Genomic DNA, 20433 nt, shown 5'->3' with positions numbered 1-20433 from the left:
TGGAACTACCTAACCAGCCCAAATCACATGATCATGTATCGTGTACCCTCTCCCTTCCCTAGTGTGTTCTACATGATCGCGTGCTCCTTTCCTATGACCTCCTCGTACTTGTATTACTGGAACTACCTAACCAGCCCAAATCACATGATCATGTATCGTGTACCCTCTCCCTTCCCTTGTGTGTTCTACATGATCGTGTGCTCCTTTCCAATGACTGCCTCGTACTTTTATTACTGGAACTACCTAACCAGCCCAAATCACATGATCATGTATCGTGTACCCTCTCCCTTCCCTAGTGTGTTCTACATGATCGCGTGCTCCTTTCCTATGACCTCCTCGTACTTGTATTACTGGAACTACCTAACCAGCCCAAATCACATGATCTTGTATCGTGTACCCTCTCCCTTCCCTAGTGTGTTCTACATGATCGCGTGCTCCTTTCCTATGACCTCCTCGTACTTGTATTACTGGAACTACCTAACCAGCCCAAATCACATGATCATGTATCGTGTACCCTCGCCCTTCCCTAGTGTGTTCTACATGATCGTGTGCTCCTTTCCAATGACCGCCTCGTACTTGTATTACTGGAACTACCTAACCAGCCCAACATCGCATGATCATGTATCTTGTGCCCTCTCCCTTCCCTAGTGTGTTCTACATGATCGTGTGCTCCTTTCCTATGACCGCCTCGTACTTGTATTACTGGACCTACCTAACCAGCCCAACATCGCATGATCATGTATCGTGTACCCTCTCCCTTCCCTAGTGTGTTCTACATGATCGTGTGCTCCTTTCCTATGACCGCCTCGTACTTGTATTACTGGACCTACCTAACCAGCCCAACATCGCATGATCATGTATCGTGTACCCTCTCCCTTCCCTAGTGTGTTCTACATGATCGTGTGCTCCTTTCCTATGACCGCCTCATACTTGTATTACTGGGCCTACCTAACCAGCCCAAATCATATGATCATGTATCGTGTACCCTCTCCCTTCCCTAGTGTGTTCTACATGATCGTGTGCTCCTTTCCTATGACCGCCTCGTACTTGTATTACTGGACCTACCTAACCAGCCCAAATCACATGATCATGTATCGTGTACCCTCTCCCTTCCCTAGTGTGTTCTACATGATCGTGTGCTCCTTTCCTATGACCGCCTCGTACTTGTATTACTGGAACTACCTAACCAGGCCAACATCGCATGATCTTGTATCTTGTACACAGTTTACCTTGTATTACTTTGTCCTATGTTCTATAACCTTTTTACATCTGTCATCCTTCGTATCACTGAATGTATTTATTGTCCAGCTCTGCGTAATAGGTTGGTGCTTTATAAATACAATAAATAATCATTATGACACACCACTGAAGAAGGCGCATTGCAATTTCCATTATTCTGCCAGTGACAAAACGCATGCGCTTCAAAACTCGGATTGTAGCGCCGGTGTGGAAGGGAGCGGAAGAATTTTCTGCTCGGAAGAATTTTTGAGCTAGCCAAGCACAATGTACAAAAAAAGCCACCTTCAACTCCATTATGGGACAGGAGCAGCAGTTGTGACCTGACAAAGGTTCTAATCCTTTCTGATGCTACACAATGTCTTAGCTGGATGTCTATGAGCTGGATGAAAGCAGCACACTTACACAGGGTGGCACACCCATTTACAGGCATGTACACTAGCACTCACTCAGAGGCAACATACACAAGTTCAATATTAAACCGATCTATGCCCAAGCACCGACAGTACTAATACACGGATCACTGTATATGAAGGGGTAGAATTCAATGGCCAGTACTTTTGTTACCTTCTGCTGTTGCATCGCCCCCCTCCCCCCCCTGGTATACCAACCCTTACACACAACGCACTGAAGTATCAGCTTACCCAACAGGTATGCATCAGCGTCCAGTTTCTGAGATGAGCCGAGAGTCGGGGATCCTAATTCAGATTCTGGAATTCTGGGGCTCTCCACAAACTTGGCTTTCCTCAATGGGGCTAATGGGCGCACAGAACAGAGAGGAAAGGGAAAGTCAAAGGTGTGAGGGGGGGGGGATTGGAGAGACAGGAGGGGGAAATGTGAAGTGGAAGAAAATGAAGATAAAGAGGAGTGTGATAAAGTGAAAAGGAGAGAAAGGAAAAAAAAATAAAGTGTGGTGAGTTACCAGTACAGTCAGCAGATGGAAACCGTTAACAGCACACAAACACGCTGTCTAACGCAGATCAGGTTACCCCTAATTTTTCCTCTCTCTCTTTTGTGTACTGGAAAAAACAACAATGTGTCAGCTCTGCATTCTTTTCTGGGGACATGTGCAGAACGCACCCCCACCCCAGCGGCACGCGCAAGCTACCGTCACTGTCTTCACAGAACAGACACATCAACACCAACAGCTAATTAGCCTGGTTTAGAATAAAAAGAACATCAATGCACAGGACTGGTGTGTCCTCTAGAGAAAACACAATATGAACACATTTGGGTGAATGCAGCAAATGAACGTTTTCTCGTTGGACGAGAGTGAAGGTGTACGGCTATGCATTCATTACCCTTGAGCACTGAGAAGGAAAAGTCCCAAAAAACGAAACTAAATAAAATATTGCAAAAACTATGTATAAACATTCAGTATTTAATAAAGACCAGAATGCTTATGACTCAACAAGACAGTTATAATGTCTGATATTGACACACGTCAGACTGTGCATCAGAAGGTCAGGTGGTTCAAGGCTACCGACACACGATTTCGAGTTCTGTACCAAGCAAAGGTCGACAGCATCTCCTATTCAATAACACTCTAGCAATTTGCTAGTATTTTCTGTTATAAGTAAACACCGAACTGCTTGCTATAAACAACACTGCCTCTGCTTTGCATTGTAAACTAGCAATATCTACATTCCTTGGAAGTCAGTCGCAGCGCTTGCAGTCTCCGAGTTGCCATGACAGTTATCAAGTCGAACAATAGAGGATAGGAACGCCACAAGCTCTCATCGGACTGCCAGCGCTTTAATGTTAAGTTCATGGCTGCACCTACAATGTAAAGAGGTATTCCGTACCTTGTGAATAGAAGTCTATAATGCAATCCTACATCTGTGGTAATGCTTTTGCTCCTACCATGACTACTAACTGATAAAACACTATTTATTTGTATGAAAAATCATATTACGCATCTTGCCATTACTTCTCCAGTTTTTGTTGATGTTGAATACACATACCTCCCAACTTTATGAGCTGAAAAAGAGGGACACTTCAAGACACACCCCTGCCACACTTCTAACCCCACCCCTAGCCACGCATACCACAAAACATTCATAAGTAAAGGATGTCATTTTATAATTTAAACCACACTGGTCCTTTGTATCATCACTAGTTTTTCTTCATATTAACATTTAGATTACGAAATACCTATATCCATTCAAGGATGGGAATAACGTTTTTGAGTCAAACTAAAGACATTTATAGTAGAAAAAAATACATATATTTACAAAAATCTGTACATCAGTCCTGACAGAGGGACTAATAAGGGAGAAATAGGGACTAATAAGGGAGAAAGAGGGACAAATAAGGGAGAAAGAGGGACCATGGGATTAGGTTCCCAAAAACGGACTGTCCCTCCAAAAATGGGAACTATGGAATACAGGTTATCTGACACAGAACAGACCACCTTTGTGATTAACTTTTTATACAAGTAATAACTTATTTTGGGGTATTCATCCTAGTTCTACTGTAGCTTAAAGGATACCCGAGGTGACATGTGACATGATGAGACATGTGTATGCACAGTGCCTAGCACACAAATAACTATGCTGTGTTCCTTTTTTTCTTTCTCTGTCTGAAAGAGTTAAATATCAGGTATGTAAGTGGCTGACTCAGTTTTGACTCAGACAGGAAGTGACTACAGTGTGACTCTCACTGATAAGAAATTCCCCTTTTTAGCTCTTTATTGCTCTCAGAAGCCATTTTCTGCTAGGAAAGTGTTTTATAGTTGGACTTTCTCATCAGTGAGGGTCACACTGTAGTCACTTCCTGTCTGAGTCAAGACTGAGTCAGCCACTTACATACCTGATATTTAACTCTTTCAGACAGAGAAAGAAAAAAAGGAACAGCATAGTTATTTGTGTGCTAGGCACTGTACATACCCATGTCTATCTCATCATGTCACATGTCACTTCGGGCATCCTTTAACATCCATCACAGCCTGATTTTGGTTGCATAATCTGAGCCTGGTACTGATGGCCACTTCAATGTAGCCAAAAAGCCATGCATCTCCAAGCAACGTTTGTTGTACAGAACAAACATTTGTGATCCTTTCAGCTGATATGCCACCAGACAAAAGCAGGACTAGCTCATGCATGGCCAATCAGGATATACCATCCTGTTGAATGGAGAGAAAAGGTAGCAAGCACCTGGTGACAAAGCAATTGGCCAAAACGAATCCAACCCATCCTGCCCAACCAAGTGCTTGTTGCCCACATTTAGATGGGCACTAAACTCTGGAAATGCCGTACAGACATAAAACTGACAGCTTCAACCGCAACTGGTCTGAGTGTATGAAGTGATAAAGATGCTAAGCCTGCATTCAAAACGTTCAAAACTTTTTCTGCTGTTATGGTTTGGAGTTATCACATACCTTAGGAGCACTGGCCCTTTAGTAGCCATTGCCAAACAGTTGCATGCTGGGGGTTCTTTTTATCTATAATATATTCCTCCTCTTCCCTTTATTTCCCTGCCTAGCTGCTTATCTGAAAAACGATCCCCTGCTCACTTGTGTTCACAAGCAAGGCTGAGGTGACTCAGTGATTGGAAGAGACAAAAAAAAAAATAAAGGGCAGAAATGACATCATGAGTTAGCCTTAACTGTAGGCAAAAGACATGGCCCCCACCACTAACAGAATTCTCTTTATTTACTATATAACATTCACTGAAATCAAAATGTGGACAGTATAATACATGTGTTATGTAAGTACCGTATTTCGCGCCGTATAAGACGCTCCGGAATATAAGACGCACCCAAGTTTAGAGGGCAAAAACCTGGGAAAAAATATATATATTAAATCTGGTGCGTCTATATTCCAGGAGCGTCTTTGTAAATGTTGTGTCCTCCCGTGTACCTTATCTCTCCACCTGTGTGCCCCATCTGTCCTTCTGTGTGCCATCTCCCACATGTGTCCTCCTGTGTCCTCTCCCCCATGTGTCCTGTGTGCCCCTTCTCCCCATGTGTCCTGTCTTCCACATGTGTCCTCCTGTGTCCTGGCTCCATGTGTCCTCCTGTGTCCTGGCTGGCTCCATGTGTCCTCCTGTGTCCTGGCTGGCTCCATGTGTCCTCCTGTGTCCTGGCTCCATGTGTCCTCCTGTGTCCTGTCTCCATGTGTCCTGGCTGGCTCCATGTGTCCTCCTGTGTCCTGGCTCCCCCACATGTCATTCTTTGACTGCCTCCCCGCATGCCTCAGCTTTTCCCCTCTATTTTCCTCCCTCCATGTGCGCATCTCAACCCACCCCCCGCGTCTCAGATATGCCCGCTGTAAATCCTTCCCCCCTGTGTGGGCAATCACTGTGCCTGGCTCCCCCGCGTGCCTTAGCGTTTCCCCTCTATTTACCTCCTGCCCCCCTCCATGTGCGCATCTCCCCGTTCCCCCCCCCGTGTCTCCGATGTAAATATTTCCCCCCTCCGGGTCTGCAGCTGCAGCGGCTTACCTAATACATGCCGCCGCGAAGTCTGCAGACAGCCGGCTACTCCATATGTTTCCTCTACTGCGCGGCTACTGATGACGCAATCAGTACAGGCCGCGCAGTAGAGGAAACATATGGAGTAGCCGGCTGTCTGCAGACTTCGCGGCGGCATGTATTAGGTAAGCCGCTGCAGCTGCAGACCCGGAGGGGGGAAATATTTACATCGGAGACACGGGGGGGAACGGGGAGATGCGCACATGGAGGGGGGCAGGAGGTAAATAGAGGGGAAACGCTAAGGCACGCGGGGGAGCCAGGCACAGTGATTGCCCACACAGGCAGGGAATCCCCAATGGCGGCGGGGCGGCGGTTTATAGCGGCGGGCGTTCGCAAGTTGGGGATTCCCTGCCTTTGCCGTATAAGACGCAGGGACTTTTTCTCCCCATTTTTTGGGGAGAAAAAGTGCGTCTTATACGGCGGAAAATACGGTAGATCAAGTATTTATCTACTTATGTGTTTTTTTTCCCTGGCATAGTATGGCTGATCCTACTGCTTTAAAAATGTGATGCCTTTGTGTACCCTCTGCCCCCCTTTTAATTAGTGGAAAAACTGCCTTTAACTTGTCCAGCCGGTTGGCACCTCAGGTTTCTGTCTTCGGCTGAGGAACACACTTTTCTCTGGACTTTTCCGTCTGTACATTAATGGAACAGGCGGAGACTCGGCACACTGCATCCTCTCTGCTATGTGTGGCTGCAGCCAGAGCATTATTCCTTGTGGCTGGTGTCAGAGCGAGTTCTCACTCATGACAGAACAGTGACAAGTCATTAGATACCTACAGCAATGCAAAACTGGTATTTTATCTGGTCTGTGCCTCCCGAGGCCTTGCAGCTAATGAAAAGCTTCAATTCTTATCTATCCCGGTGTCCTCAAAACAAACTTGCTAAACATTGTAAGATAGACGGGATCTTGTTGTAAAAAATGGGAGGAGGGTGATGCTCAGTATGGCCCTAATGATGGCACTGCAATAATAGCGGTTAGGTCTATTCCAGGGTGACTGGGATAAGGACAGTGCACACCCAGCCATCCGTCTCCATCCCTGGAACTGCAATGCAGGTTATTTTGCTGTCTAAAGAGTAACTTTACTGAATATAACTTAAATACATTTACATTTTTTTTTAGATAATATTCCATTTCAAATGATTTAGTCAGTGTTTGCCCATTGTAAAATCTTACCTCACCTCGTTTTACATTCTTTTCTTTATCAGTGATGCTGACATGTTCACTGCTGGCAAGGTGAATCGGTGTACAATTTTTTTTCTCATCTTGGTAGTGAGCAGGAACATAAGTTGATCTCCCAGAGTGCTCTGAGGTAGGGATGATCAAAGATATGCAAATTATTCTGAGTTGGGTTTCAATTGATTGGTCTATTTTCAAACTGCATATATTTGCATGAAATTTTGCATAATTTTGGAAGAATATGCCTCTCATTGATCATCCCTACTCTTAGGCTAGACATTACTGGGCGGCAGGGTTACATACCAGTACACAGCAATATACAGTTACTAGTAGACCTAAGTCCGTTACAATAACAGGCTCTAGGCCTCCCTCACAACTCCCTCCCATCCGTCACCACCGCCATCCGCTGCATGCCAGCGCATGGCCTGCTCCCGCCCCCATTGTCCTCATGTGAACCCCACATGCACAGTATGCAAAAGCACGGACACAAAGACACACAGGAGGACGACGCAGGGACACAGGGGTTTTATTGTATAGGATAAGAATCTCTACTGATGCAGAAACCATCATCAGGCTCGGTCAGGATCTCAACAACCACCTGGCTTGGCAGTGCAGTACCGCCTCTGGTGCTCTGTTGTGGTCCATTAAGGAGTCTGAAGCAGATACATTTCATGCATGGGCATCTATAGGAAATGCATCCGGGTGTATGGAATTCTCATGCACATCACCACTGAGAATGGATCCTACTAATAATACAGGATCTTTTGACTCAGTTTTGTGATCCAGCGATTTTGTGCAGCGAACCTAACTGGCATAAAAAATGGGCATTCTGAATATTTTACTTTCTACTATTGTTACATGTCCTCTTTAATAAATCAGGAAGGTGGAATTCTTTTTTGGTCTTCTGATTTGAAGGAAAGGATGGTAAACACTTAGGGCCTGTTTACACTAGGGGCGTTTTCCACCTTTTTTCAAGCGTAGGCGATTTTTAAAATCGCCCACAAAACCGCATGTGCAATGAATTTCTATGAGAAGGTTCATATCAATACTGTTCGTGCGCCGTGAGTTCAAAAAAGCTGTGCCTGGACCATTTTTGGGGTGTTTTTGCTGTAATGGAAGGTATAGGAAAAATGCAAAACACTCACAAAATTGCTTTGTGCAGCGATTGCGTTCGCGTTTTTACTAATAAATACATTGTATTTACTCTTTTCCAGGTCAAAGAGTTCACTTCCTGACTTGTGGCAGGGAGTAAATTTAAAAACCGCTCTAAAAAAAGCGCTTTTTACAAAAACGCAGCGCGCTGAGGTGCACCGGGAGGGGAAAAATAACAGCGCACAAAAACGCAAAAGGCTTGCATTTACGATTTCGTTTTTAGGTGTGAATGGGGCCTCCCAGCTGTCTCAAGTAGCAGTCTAGTGGAGCCAAAAACTCACCCAGGTAAATCAGGTGATAACCACCAATTACCTGATCGCTGAGGGGTGAAAGGGACTGCAGTGGGAGGGTGCAGTGAGAATCAGATACTTAGCAGAGGTAAGCCTTTAGTAAGGACTGACAGAAAAGGGGGAGAGGGGTCATCCACAATGAGTGTCCTATTACAGTGCATTGTAGGAATGCTTTGTGGTCCCCATTTTTTCCCAATGTGGAACACTGCCCCGTTCATTGCAGTACGTGAAGCAGGGGTAGGGAACCTTGGCTCTCCAGCTGTTAAGGAACTACAAGTCCCACAATGCATTGCAGGATTCTGACAGCCACAGCCATGATTAACAAAGGCAAATGCATGCTGGGATTTGTAGTTTTATCACAGCTGGAGAGCCAAGGTTCCCTACCCTTCATTGAAGCAAGCACTGCACAGGTGACTGGCATTCAGTAAAAAATACAGCTGTTTGCATTGATGAAACCGAATAAACGTATTTTATGCATGTACTTTTAATTAGCATTACATTAAACACAGAGAACATTAGATAGTTACAATCATCTGTAACATGGAGAGTGTTCTATATTCCTTAGGTTGATACTTAATAGTGAGGGGTACATGAAGAATGACATATTTACTTCCTTTTAAGCAATACTAGTTGCCTAGCGGTCCTGCTGATCTTCTGCCTTTAATACTTTTAGTCATAGCCCCTGAACATGTATTCAACAGATCAGGCGTTTCTGACATTGCTAGATCTGACAAGACTAGCTGCATGCTTGTTTCTGGTGTTATTCAGATACTACTGCAGCCAAATAGACCAGCAAGGCTGCCAGGCAACTGGTATTGTTTAAGAGCAAGTAAATATGGCAGCCTCCATATACCGCTCACTACTGTTGTCTGAGTCAGATATCAGGACAGCTGAAAACTTGGAATCTGAGGCATTGGGTTCTGCATTTTCACCTACAGAGGAGTTTCCCAAACTTGTGCTCATTCCCCCCTCCCCCCCAACAGTGAAAGCTTTGCAGGTAACCTCATATATGCACAGGAGGGGTAACTCCACATGGACAAAGCCCTGATTACCCCTCCTGTGCATATAAGACATCTTCTGTTCTGCTGCTGGAGTTTAACGATGAGGCAACAGTTTTCCGTGATGTGGTAACACAGTAAAACCTGTAGCCTATGTAAATCAATATACGTTAATAGGCTGGTCACAGCTAATACACCTTTCCATATTTAAGGGGTAGGGGACACAGAAACCAACTAGCTGCTCCTGTTTTCCAACACCAAACACCCCAAGATTCCATCCCCCACCCCTGTTCAAGTTTTCCTATTAAAACGTATTATTAAATACCCGAACAGCATGAAGAAAAGTGAGTATGAAGGTGCATGGCACACATCTAAAGGCATGTGCCGAAAAGTAAGTATGAAGGTGCATGGCACACATCTAAAGGCATGTGCCGAAAAGTGAGTATGAAGGTGCATGGCACACATCTAAAGGCATGTGCCGAAAAGGGAGTATGAAGGTGCATGGCACACATCTAAAGGCATGTGCCGAAAAGGGAGTATGAAGGTGCATGGCACACATCTAAAGGCATGTGCCGAAAAGGGAGTATGAAGGTGCATGGCACACATCTAAAGGCATGTGCCGAAAAGGGAGTATGAAGGTGCATGGCACACATCTAAAGGCATGTGCCGAAAAGGGAGTATGAAGGTGCATGGCACACATCTAAAGGCATGTGCCGAAAAGGGAGTATGAAGGTGCATGGCACACATCTAAAGGCATGTGCCTGAAAAGGGAGTATGAAGGTGCATGGCACATCTAAAGGCATGTGCCGAAAAGTGAGTATGAAGGTGCATGGCACACATCTAAAGGCATGTGCCGAAAAGTGAGTATGAAGGTGCATGGCACACATCTAAAGGCATGTGCCGAAAAGGGAGTATGAAGGTGCATGGCACACATCTAAAGGCATGTGCCGAAAAGGGAGTATGAAGGTGCATGGCACACATCTAAAGGCATGTGCCGAAAAGGGAGTATGAAGGTGCATGGCACACATCTAAAGGCATGTGCCGAAAAGGGAGTATGAAGGTGCATGGCACACATCTAAAGGCATGTGCCGAAAAGTGAGTATGAAGGTGCATGGCACACATCTAAAGGCATGTGCCGAAAAGGGAGTATGAAGGTGCATGGCACACATCTAAAGGCATGTGCCGAAAAGGGAGTATGAAGGTGCATGGCACACATCTAAAGGCATGTGCCGAAAAGGGAGTATGAAGGTGCATGGCACACATCTAAAGGCATGTGCCGAAAAGGGAGTATGAAGGTGCATGGCACACATCTAAAGGCATGTGCCGAAAAGGGAGTATGAAGGTGCATGGCACACATCTAAAGGCATGTGCCGAAAAGGGAGTATGAAGGTGCATGGCACACATCTAAAGGCATGTGCCGAAAAGGGAGTATGAAGGTGCATGGCACACATCTAAAGGCATGTGCCGAAAAGGGAGTATGAAGGTGCATGGCACACATCTAAAGGCATGTGCCTGAAAAGGGAGTATGAAGGTGCATGGCACATCTAAAGGCATGTGCCGAAAAGTGAGTATGAAGGTGCATGGCACACATCTAAAGGCATGTGCCGAAAAGTGAGTATGAAGGTGCATGGCACACATCTAAAGGCATGTGCCGAAAAGGGAGTATGAAGGTGCATGGCACACATCTAAAGGCATGTGCCGAAAAGGGAGTATGAAGGTGCATGGCACACATCTAAAGGCATGTGCCGAAAAGGGAGTATGAAGGTGCATGGCACACATCTAAAGGCATGTGCCGAAAAGGGAGTATGAAGGTGCATGGCACACATCTAAAGGCATGTGCCGAAAAATGCATATGCGGCATAAAGTGTGAAAGAGGCCTTGGAAGGGCCTCAAGGGAAGTCAATTAGCACGTTGCCAGCCGCAAGAGGCAATGGGGCTGATTTATCAACACCGTGCGCGCTCTTCATTTACGCATGATCCTTTGCAGTACCGCGTGGTGATGGTAGCACGACCACGATATGTGGACAGGACCACGTGTAGCATGCACTCGTTCATATTAACCCGCGCTGCTTGAGCACGGTAGCATTGATAAAACAGCCCCCATGGCTCAGTTTTTTCCTGGTGTAAAACACAACAGAGCTATAATGCAGTGAAGGCTTGTAGCGTCTGATACACACATTTCTTATCCAATCAGAGAAGCACACACAAAGCAATTTACAGGTTTACTGCTGAAGGTCCTAGAAACCTTTCACGACATCATAAACTAATGTTTTCTCTAATTCTGCAGACTTTTGTGTGACCCCGGTTTCTAAATCCGCTAATTTGCTAATGTCAGAGTCTGCATGCCCTTGACTGCTTTCCCAGCTTCCACATTACTACCCCCTACTGAGCCCTGACCCATTTCCACGCAACATTCAGTCGCATATCTATCAAAAACTTTTTTTTTTGGTTTAATCGTCTTCTCCTCCAGTGGGGCAGAGCTCCCAATTTCTCCATAATTGACAAGTCTGCTTAGATGGATTTGTCGAACAGCTAAGTGACTAATCAAAGATGTTCTGTCCCTCAAATGATGAACATCTAGGTGTTTATTCCAAGAAGCACTTAGGGCCACAGTGCACAACAAAAGCCTATAGCAAATCTGCAAAACGCTAGACGTTTTTGAAGCAGTTTTCGGAGAAATACTAGGCATGTTAAGGGCCCTTTCACACCAGAGGGCTTTTTCGGCGTTTTAACGCCACGGCCGAAGTTGGCGTTTTCCTAGGTAAAAGAAAGTCCATAGACTTTCATTTTACCATTCACACTAAACGCCGCGTTTTGGAGCGTTGGGTTTCAACGCTCCCAGGCGCTTTTTCTGGGCCTACCGCGGCGTTTCTCATTACAATTGATTGTAATGTATAGGCGTTAAAACGCCTTCAAAACGCCTTGAAAACGCCTGCAGCCAAAACACAGCATTTTAGCCTTTCACCGCTGCCTGTAGTGTGAAAGAGCCCTTAGAGAGGTTTTTTAAACATGCCTAGCATTTTTTGGAGCGTTTTTGTGTGGCAGATTTCATATATTGTTACAGAAGCTGTTTAGTAATAGCTTTACTGTAACAAAAATGCCTGGAAAACCACTCTGATCTAGCGTTTTTCAGAGCGGTTTTACACTTTCCTGTACTTAACATTGAGGCAGAAACGCCTCAGAAATTTAAAACCTGCTGCAGGACAGGAGTTTGCGTTTGTGGGAAAGGCGACCGGCTCTGGTGTGCACCATCCCGTTTACTTCATTAGCCAAGCAGTTTTCTCCTGCAAGCGTTTTAAAAAACGCTCCAGAACCGCTCTGGTGTGCAGCAGCCTAAAGACTGTCTCAGCATATCGATCATAGGTCATTTGTGATTGAAAGAGAACGTCACTGAGTATTGAACGTGAGGAAAGCCTTATGTAAAAAAAACTAACAGAAGGGAAACCAGTGGTGTGCTACCCATACAACTACTTTAGATCGAGTCCAATTGTTTGCGGTTCTTTTTCCCATTTCCCTTCTCTGGAGAAACCTTAATACACTAGTGCCACAATGCAATTAATTTTTTCCATTGAGTTTTCTCCCAGGAGATAATTTTTCCTCTTCTATTTAAAGAGAGTCTGAAGCATTCTAAAATACCTCTTTTTATGGAGCAGGCCGCTTCAGCATTATAATCCAAACTGATTTGCATCATCCCCGCGGCAGAACGAGGTCTTTATCCCCATGAAATCCTGGGGCAAAATTCCACAACTTTCCAGCTCGTGGATTTTGCTGCCCGGGGGAGGCAGAGCTTTGCGCTGTAGCTCTGCCTCCAGTCCAATCAATCTCCGCCGATCTCCCCGCCCCTCTCAGTGAAAGAAGACGGGCAGGGAGAGGTGGAGATTGACTGAAGCCGAGGCAGAGCTACTGCACAAAGCTCTGCCTCTACCCGGAAGGAGCCCCAACATTTTGCCCCGGGGTTTTCGGGGTGATTAAGACCTCATTCTGCCGAGGGGAATGTGGCGAATCAGTTTGGATTATAATGCTGACGTGGCCTGCTCCATAAAAAACAGGCATTTTTATAAAAAGGTATTTATTATAAAACGCTTCAGACTCTCTAAAATAACTTTCCAGCATTTTGCAACTGAAACATTACCAAAAAATAGGTGAAAAATTATTATCAAAATTATTTTTGAGTATGTTTTTGCTTGTTGGTGTTTTAAAAAGCATTTTATTGACAAGTTTAAAAATATCACCTAGTAGAAAACTCAGGAGAAAAAAAAAATTACATATGGGCTCAGGTTTCCAATTTCACTTACAGCAGAAGCATAGGCTCTAACTACAACTTTTCTACTAGTCAATAGCTTTACAAATGTAATTCTCGCATGACTCAGCAGGTGTCATGTGGCCATGTGGTACAGGCACTCGCAGCGACAACGGACATCGGAGGATGCCAGGAGTCATGGCGGTGAAGAGACGACACATTAAAACACTAAGCATGGGCACATGGAGTGGGAGGCGACATAGGGGGTCCATTGGTTGTGAAGATAGTGAATGCCGTTAATGCTGCGCACCGATTGAGCCCTTGAGACAGAGATTTTCCCGTCATTCTCTATTGACCCATTCGACCAATTTCAGCCAGAATTCAACTGGGTTTTCCAGTTGTGGAACACATTCTCTTCTGATTTGATAATTTTATCAAATCGCAAGACAATCGCTGCCGCCACATTGAGTAATGTATGAGGTTGATCGGGCCACAATGTTGAGTAACACATGAGCACTCTGAGTACACAAGATATAGCACTGCCTTAGGCTGAAATGGCCAACAAGGAACTTCTGTCATTAGAAATAAAGTTTTTCCTCCACTTAAAAACAGTCAGTTGCAAAGGATTCTCTTCATGAGAGGAATGCTCTACCATGGCATAGATGAATTGGAAACTCTATATGCCACTGTACTGGCACATGGCACACAGACAAAGTTACTCAGCCTAAGAAGCTAAAGGCTCATACACACGTCCAACTTAATGCACAACCAACCGCACAACAAGTTGTTTACCTGACAAGTATGTACACACACGCCAACCAACTAAACAACCAACTCACTTAAATACTATGCATGCAAGTAAATGACAAACCTCACAACATGTCCTCATTTAAAAACCATAAAGTTGTTCAAAATTCTTGTACACATGTTCCAACCTGCATGATAGCTGGACTGATTGATCCACCGGTTGGATCTGGCAAACAACCAGTTATCAGTTGGTCATCTGGTTGTTTGCCAGCTGCACGCACGCCCAACTTATCTTCCAACAGACAAGTTTGGAAGATAGTTGGACACATTGTTGGTACGTATGTATGAGCCTTAAGCCAATAGGACCTGTTTCGGCAGACACAGCTCTGCATTGAGGATGGCAGGCATGTTTAGGTGATTGCCAGCCTACCATTTACAGGCTAGAGCTGGACAGACACCTAAAATCTGTCAGCCAAAATGATTTTGATACTGTTGACATTTTACATGCCGGGGGCTCCCTGCTGAGCAGCCTGTTCAGTCCTCTGGAGATGGAACAGAGCAAGACCAAAACAATGGTGCAAGAATTCTACTCAGTGGACTGCCGAAGATGAGACCAGTAATGTCAGATATCCAGTACACCGAAGTCAGTCACCTCACACTATTGCCCTTTTTCGGGCAAGGAACGTCTATGGTATTCACTGCTTAAAATTCTAACCGATGGCAACCTGAAAAGGAAGGTGTGCATAGTTTTAGATCAAGGCAAAGATGCAATCAGTTAGCAGGTTTAAAGTTTCAATATCTTCTGCAGTCCCCAAAAATACTGGTAGTCTATTCACCTTCTAGCTAAAACTGGAGCATGTGTCTATGTGGCAGGAACATTAGATTGTAAACTGAAATAGAGCATGAACTGATGTGAATGGTTCTGTTTTCTCAGTGGAGTGTTATGTAAGCTTGGCTCTGCAGTGTCATCCTCCTTTTTCTGGTGCTTGAATAACTGCTGCTTTTTTGGTTCTAGTACTTTGCTGGTGCGCTTGTGAGCCCACAATATGTGTGGGTGCTTACAGAAGAAAGGGAAAGAGAACACTGTATTACGAATACGAGGTGATAAAAATATGAGATCTAACGTTCTTTCCTGTATATATATTCTGTTGATAACAGAGACAGAAAACCACAAGCCCTATTAATCCCAAACCCCAGAAAATGGCCAGCAGAATGTACATCATCCCATCACTGACTCTGCAGTGCACTGACCGTGCTGCCTACTACACAGGAAAACTGAACATCAAGGACACCAACAGAAACAAGTGGGTAGATTTTGCTGAATACGGATATTCTTCCAAAAATAACCCTTTTTCCCACAGGATTTAGCTAGAGTTAGACTTAGCGCATTCGCACGCTTTATTGCGGATTGGTGGCAGCGGCCTGGCCTCTATAGGAGATCCCTGATTGTATATACAATTGAAATTGGACTGTGGGTGGACTCACCAATCAATCCATAAGGTTACTTTGTCTGCAGTGCCGACTGCCGTCACGATTCCCTCAGGGTCTGAGGCTTTATGGCAGGTATGTCAAACCGGTCCTACGAACGCCGAGGTCCTCACACATTTTTTGATACAGCTGAAATGAATTGATGGGTCTGAGTCAGGAAAGGTGTGGTCCACCAGGTAGAACACATTCCTTTCTTTTCAGTCCATCCTGAACACTGGCATGGATCTGGCCCTCCAGGCCTGGAGTTCGACACATGTGCTGCAGCAAAGGGAACAGGAATTGGTGGGTGGCTGCGCATACGTCACACTCTGAAACGCAAACAAAAAATCCACTTCCATGCATAATGATGAGCAGTGTTTATCCCCTGCCTTAGGTCATGCAGGACCCGGGGACATGGAAGCAAAGACGACACCGGGGAGAAGCAGTGACCGGCAGTGTGGTGTACAGATGAGAGTACCTTCAGTGAACGAATCAAATGCCAATTGTGAGGCGCTCCCGATCTGCCGCTGACTGGCCAAAATGCGTTTCCTGCAGATTTTAATATGCCAAATTCTAAGCAGCATAAAGTTTACATTAAATGTACATTCAGGCAGGAATTATTTAAATCTTGGCTGTTATGATGAATTTATATTATAAAATAAAAAGGGCAATGAGACACATCAGTGCTAGGCTACTACAACAAGTTATTGTCCCACTAGGCTGCATCACAACACAATGTAATATATACAGTACATGACATCACAGTAAAGTAATATTTCAGTATGAACTATAATGGGAACTAAGTGTGTTCAAGAGACACTGCCAACGTCCAGCCTGCATAGGTCAAGATGCTTATATGATGTTGTACGTCCCTTGTGGACTGAACCAAGGTCTGCTCTGTCCTCAGTAAAGGATTTTCAACCATTAACAGCAATTCATCAATGCTGGAAATTCACTATTGCTAAAATATTCTCCCTCCTACCAAGCAAACTTTCTTTGACTTGAAATTGAGCTTGTGTAATCCAGCAGCTGCTGATAAACGGCCTGGCAGCTGAATGAGAAACCAACTACTCCAGGACTTAATTTATCGACCTAAAGTATCCCCCAACCAACAACGACCCCCCCCACACCCGACATGGGTGCAAAGCTTGGGGAGAATAATGCTTGTCAGGAGACAAGTGACTCGTGAGTTAAACAGCTTTCAAACAGGCTGGGCCATTTAACAAGAAGACAGAACAGAAGGTTCACAGAACGGCTGCACCTTTCTTCAGCTACAAATGTATCTGCAAAGGTTCAGTGATGAGTCAACGCATTAAATCTGAAGGCACAGCATGTTCTTTATGGTCTCAGTCAGCGAGCATCAGGGCTCTTACTAGCAATTTCTAGCATATTGGGCTAACTCACAGTTAACAGTTGGGCTGCAAAACAATATAAAGTCTGTATAGACACCCTTGAGCTTCTTGAGACACAATGCTTGGGGATAAAAGGGATCATGTATGTAACATTTTCACAATCAGTATTTGCTTTCTCCAGGATTCCTCCTCATTCATCTACCAATCCTTTGCAGCATTAGAGGTCTAAATTTCGATGGAAAATGTTCATACTTCCACTGGTGGTATTCTTCAATGCCAACACCTGAGAGTCAGCGGATTTCTGCTTGCATGTCTAGAAGCCCTCAAATATGTGCACCAAACCTAAAGCCCATGGATGATTTGCTGTATTTATTCCCACTCCCCTAATAGAAAAAATACATCCACAAAACCCATCTCCTTCTCAGGTTTGCCTATGCAAATCATCAATTTTGAAGGTAATGTGGATCTCTTCTAAGCACACTGCAGGGCACTTCGTAGCAACAGCTTAGGGACTTTTATTGACTATCCTCCAGGGCTGTGGAGTCGGAGCAATTTTGGGCACCCGGAGTCGGAGTCGTGGTTTCAGAAACTGAGGAGTCGGAGTCGGGAGTCGGAGTCGCATGATTTTTGTACAAAATCCACAGCTCTGTTAAGTATTAGACTAAGGAGTCAGAGTCGAGGAGTCTGAGTCTGGGCAATTTTGGGTACCCGGAGTAGGAGTCGGAGTCGTGGTTTCAGAAACTGAGGAGTTGGAAGATCTATGCACCGACTCCATAGCCCTGCTATCCTCAGCTCACACCTACCCCCCTCCCAAACTGGAAGTAGACTGAGTGGAAGGCTAGCACCAATCACTTCCACAACCTCCTGTGTTGCACCCCACAATGTAGCAACTTGGGCTGAGTCCTTCTGCCACAGGAATTAACAAATGGGAGAGGGAACAGCAGCAGCAAACCCACCACCAACAAAGGTGAGAAGTGTGTGCACAATCCTCCCTTCCAGGACAGCCTGCCGTGATACAATGGAATCCCATCTCCAGAAGACATCATTGCCATGGCAGGAAATACCCCCATATGATGTCACTGAGGGACCGTTATCAGAAATTTTGTATGTGGTTTATTTTGTGGGGACTGGGAAGAATGTTTCCATGGGAAGGGAGACCCCAAAGGGATGGCCATGGAAAAGAAAGCAATCTGGCTCTCCACCTCAATAGACCATACCATGCCAAAAGCATGCAATCCTTACAGCGGATACAGTTCTGGATCACCACATATATTCTGATATGACACTTGATCATAACTGAACAGTTCCATAGCATTTGGCATGAGTCTGTGATGGTCAATACAGTCACCAGTTATTAGCAGAAAGACTGAAACAAGCCCTTTCAGCAGACAATCTGGACCTGTAACCTGTATCACCAGTAAGCATGCAATACCAATTCAACAAGCAATTACTGACACCTTGCTATACTGCCATTACCACTCAACATCACATTAACTGCAACACAACCATTATGCTGGGTACACACGTTGAGATTTCCCGCTCGATTCGCGGGATCGAACGGATCGATTCGATTAATTCAAACATGCTCGATTGGATTTAGATCGTTTTTTTAATGTTAAGTATGCAAAATCGACGGCAGGAACGATCGAAATCCGATCGAGCATGTTTGAAATAATCGAATCGAACCGCAAATCGAGCGGGAAATCTCAACGTGTGTACCCAGCATAAGGTTTATACAATACAATTTACAAGTTATAATCAATAAAAGAGGATGTCTATATTGTAAGCAGTTCGTGGTCTCTTTTTCCTGCCAGCATTTTATGCACTACTTTTAGCCTTTGAAGGACAGTGGTTTGTCATATTCCGTTAATAAATAGGACTTGATCATCTGTACAATTTATAATAAATGGTTTTGAAAGAATCAAAGCATTATAATAGTGAAGTATAAAAGTCAGTTTATGGCAGTTGAAAGAACAATAGTTCTGATATAATTCTAAAGTTTGATGACGCTTTAGGTTGTCTATTGGATTGCTGTTCTTTTTATAGAAAGTTATGGGAGAGAGTACTTATACTTGGTATACGTATGCTGAACAAGAACCAAGCATCTTGAGGAGTGAAGTCAAATGGACATTAGAAGGTTTTGCTAATAACAAGGCTCTTGGAAGTGCTATAATCCCAGTGAAACATCTGAAAAAGCTTGCGTACGGATCGTGTAAAGGTCAATACTCACTGGAAGATGGATCAGGGCAACGCTCAGCGACGGAGCCCAACAAATGAGCGTTCCTTGATCCATACATGGCGGGCCGAGTGTTGTATCATGGTTCAACTTAATGAATTTTTTTTCAATACAAAAAAAAAAATAAAAAAATGAAATGCTAAAAAAAAGGCTATTGCCAACTTGATACTTGGCCAGAGAACGGAGAGGTGGCAATATGTGGTAAGGCAGAAGGTGACATGATACACACCATGTAGAGGAAAATATGCTCGTGATCAAAGGAAATGTATACTGGGATGTCTCAGGACTGGCTTTCATTTACTCAGTCATAACATATAGCTCGGCCCCCCCATTAACTCAATTACATTTCACTGTCAGAGTGATCTACTGTACCCTGGTGGTCCACTAGCCCAGTATACAAAGACTCCATCTTATGGCCCAAACTCACGGGCTGCAAAAGTGGCCTGTCGCCAGCACACGTGAGCGTGTGGGCGACAGCTCCTCGCCGACGTTCCTCCTCCCCCCGCCGGAAGCTCTGCATACCTCAATGGAGGTTGCTGTCGCTAGTCCGCGGACTAGCGACAGCTGCGGCGGAGTTGCGGCGGCGACTGTCGTCAGGCGATTGAACATTTCAATCGCCTGGCGACATCAGCGACGGGCGACAGTTCGGGGTGCGCGCCCGTTCAACGGCCCATACTCACGGGCGACCTGTCGCTGCAACACGCGCGTGCCGCGTGTTGCGGCGACAATTGTAGCCCGTGAGTATGGGCCATTACAGGGAACAAGAGGCTAGAGGGACATGGAGGCTGACATTTGTTTCCTTTTAAATAATGCATATTGCCTGGCTGTCCTGCTGATCCTCTGCCTCATACTTTAAGCCATAGACCCTGAACAAGCATGCAGATCAGATGTCTATGACAAATCTCACAAGATTGCTTGTTTCAGGTGTAAATTTAGACCCTACTGACCAGAAAGATCAGCAGGACTAAATAAATATGGCGGCTTCCATAAGTCTCACACCTCGGGTTCCTTTTAATGTTACTTTATGCTATTGGGTTGTATTATTTTAAACTCCTCATGGAAA

At 44.8% G+C, this 20433-nt stretch overlaps 1 protein-coding gene across 11 annotated transcripts in view; it reads right to left on the bottom strand.

Annotated features, from left to right (window-relative positions):
- The window catches only part of TANC2 (tetratricopeptide repeat, ankyrin repeat and coiled-coil containing 2), an 897702-nt gene that overhangs the window by 108577 nt on the left and 768692 nt on the right, over positions 1 to 20433 (bottom strand). For 10 of the 11 annotated variants that reach the window (XM_068263005.1, XM_068263006.1, XM_068263004.1 and 7 more), the window contains one exon: positions 1881 to 1991. The exons of the other annotated variant lie outside the window; for it this stretch is intronic. In XM_068263005.1, coding sequence (XP_068119106.1) covers positions 1881 to 1991 — 111 coding nt within the window. The remainder of the gene's footprint in view (positions 1 to 1880; positions 1992 to 20433) is intronic. 11 annotated transcript variants of the gene reach the window in all.

The sequence above is a fragment of the Hyperolius riggenbachi genome, chromosome 12 (genome assembly GCF_040937935.1).
Source record: "Hyperolius riggenbachi isolate aHypRig1 chromosome 12, aHypRig1.pri, whole genome shotgun sequence".
Taxonomy (NCBI): domain Eukaryota; kingdom Metazoa; phylum Chordata; class Amphibia; order Anura; family Hyperoliidae; genus Hyperolius; species Hyperolius riggenbachi.
Note: the sequence above shows the minus strand (reverse complement) of the source record. Positions and strands in the feature narration are given on the sequence as shown.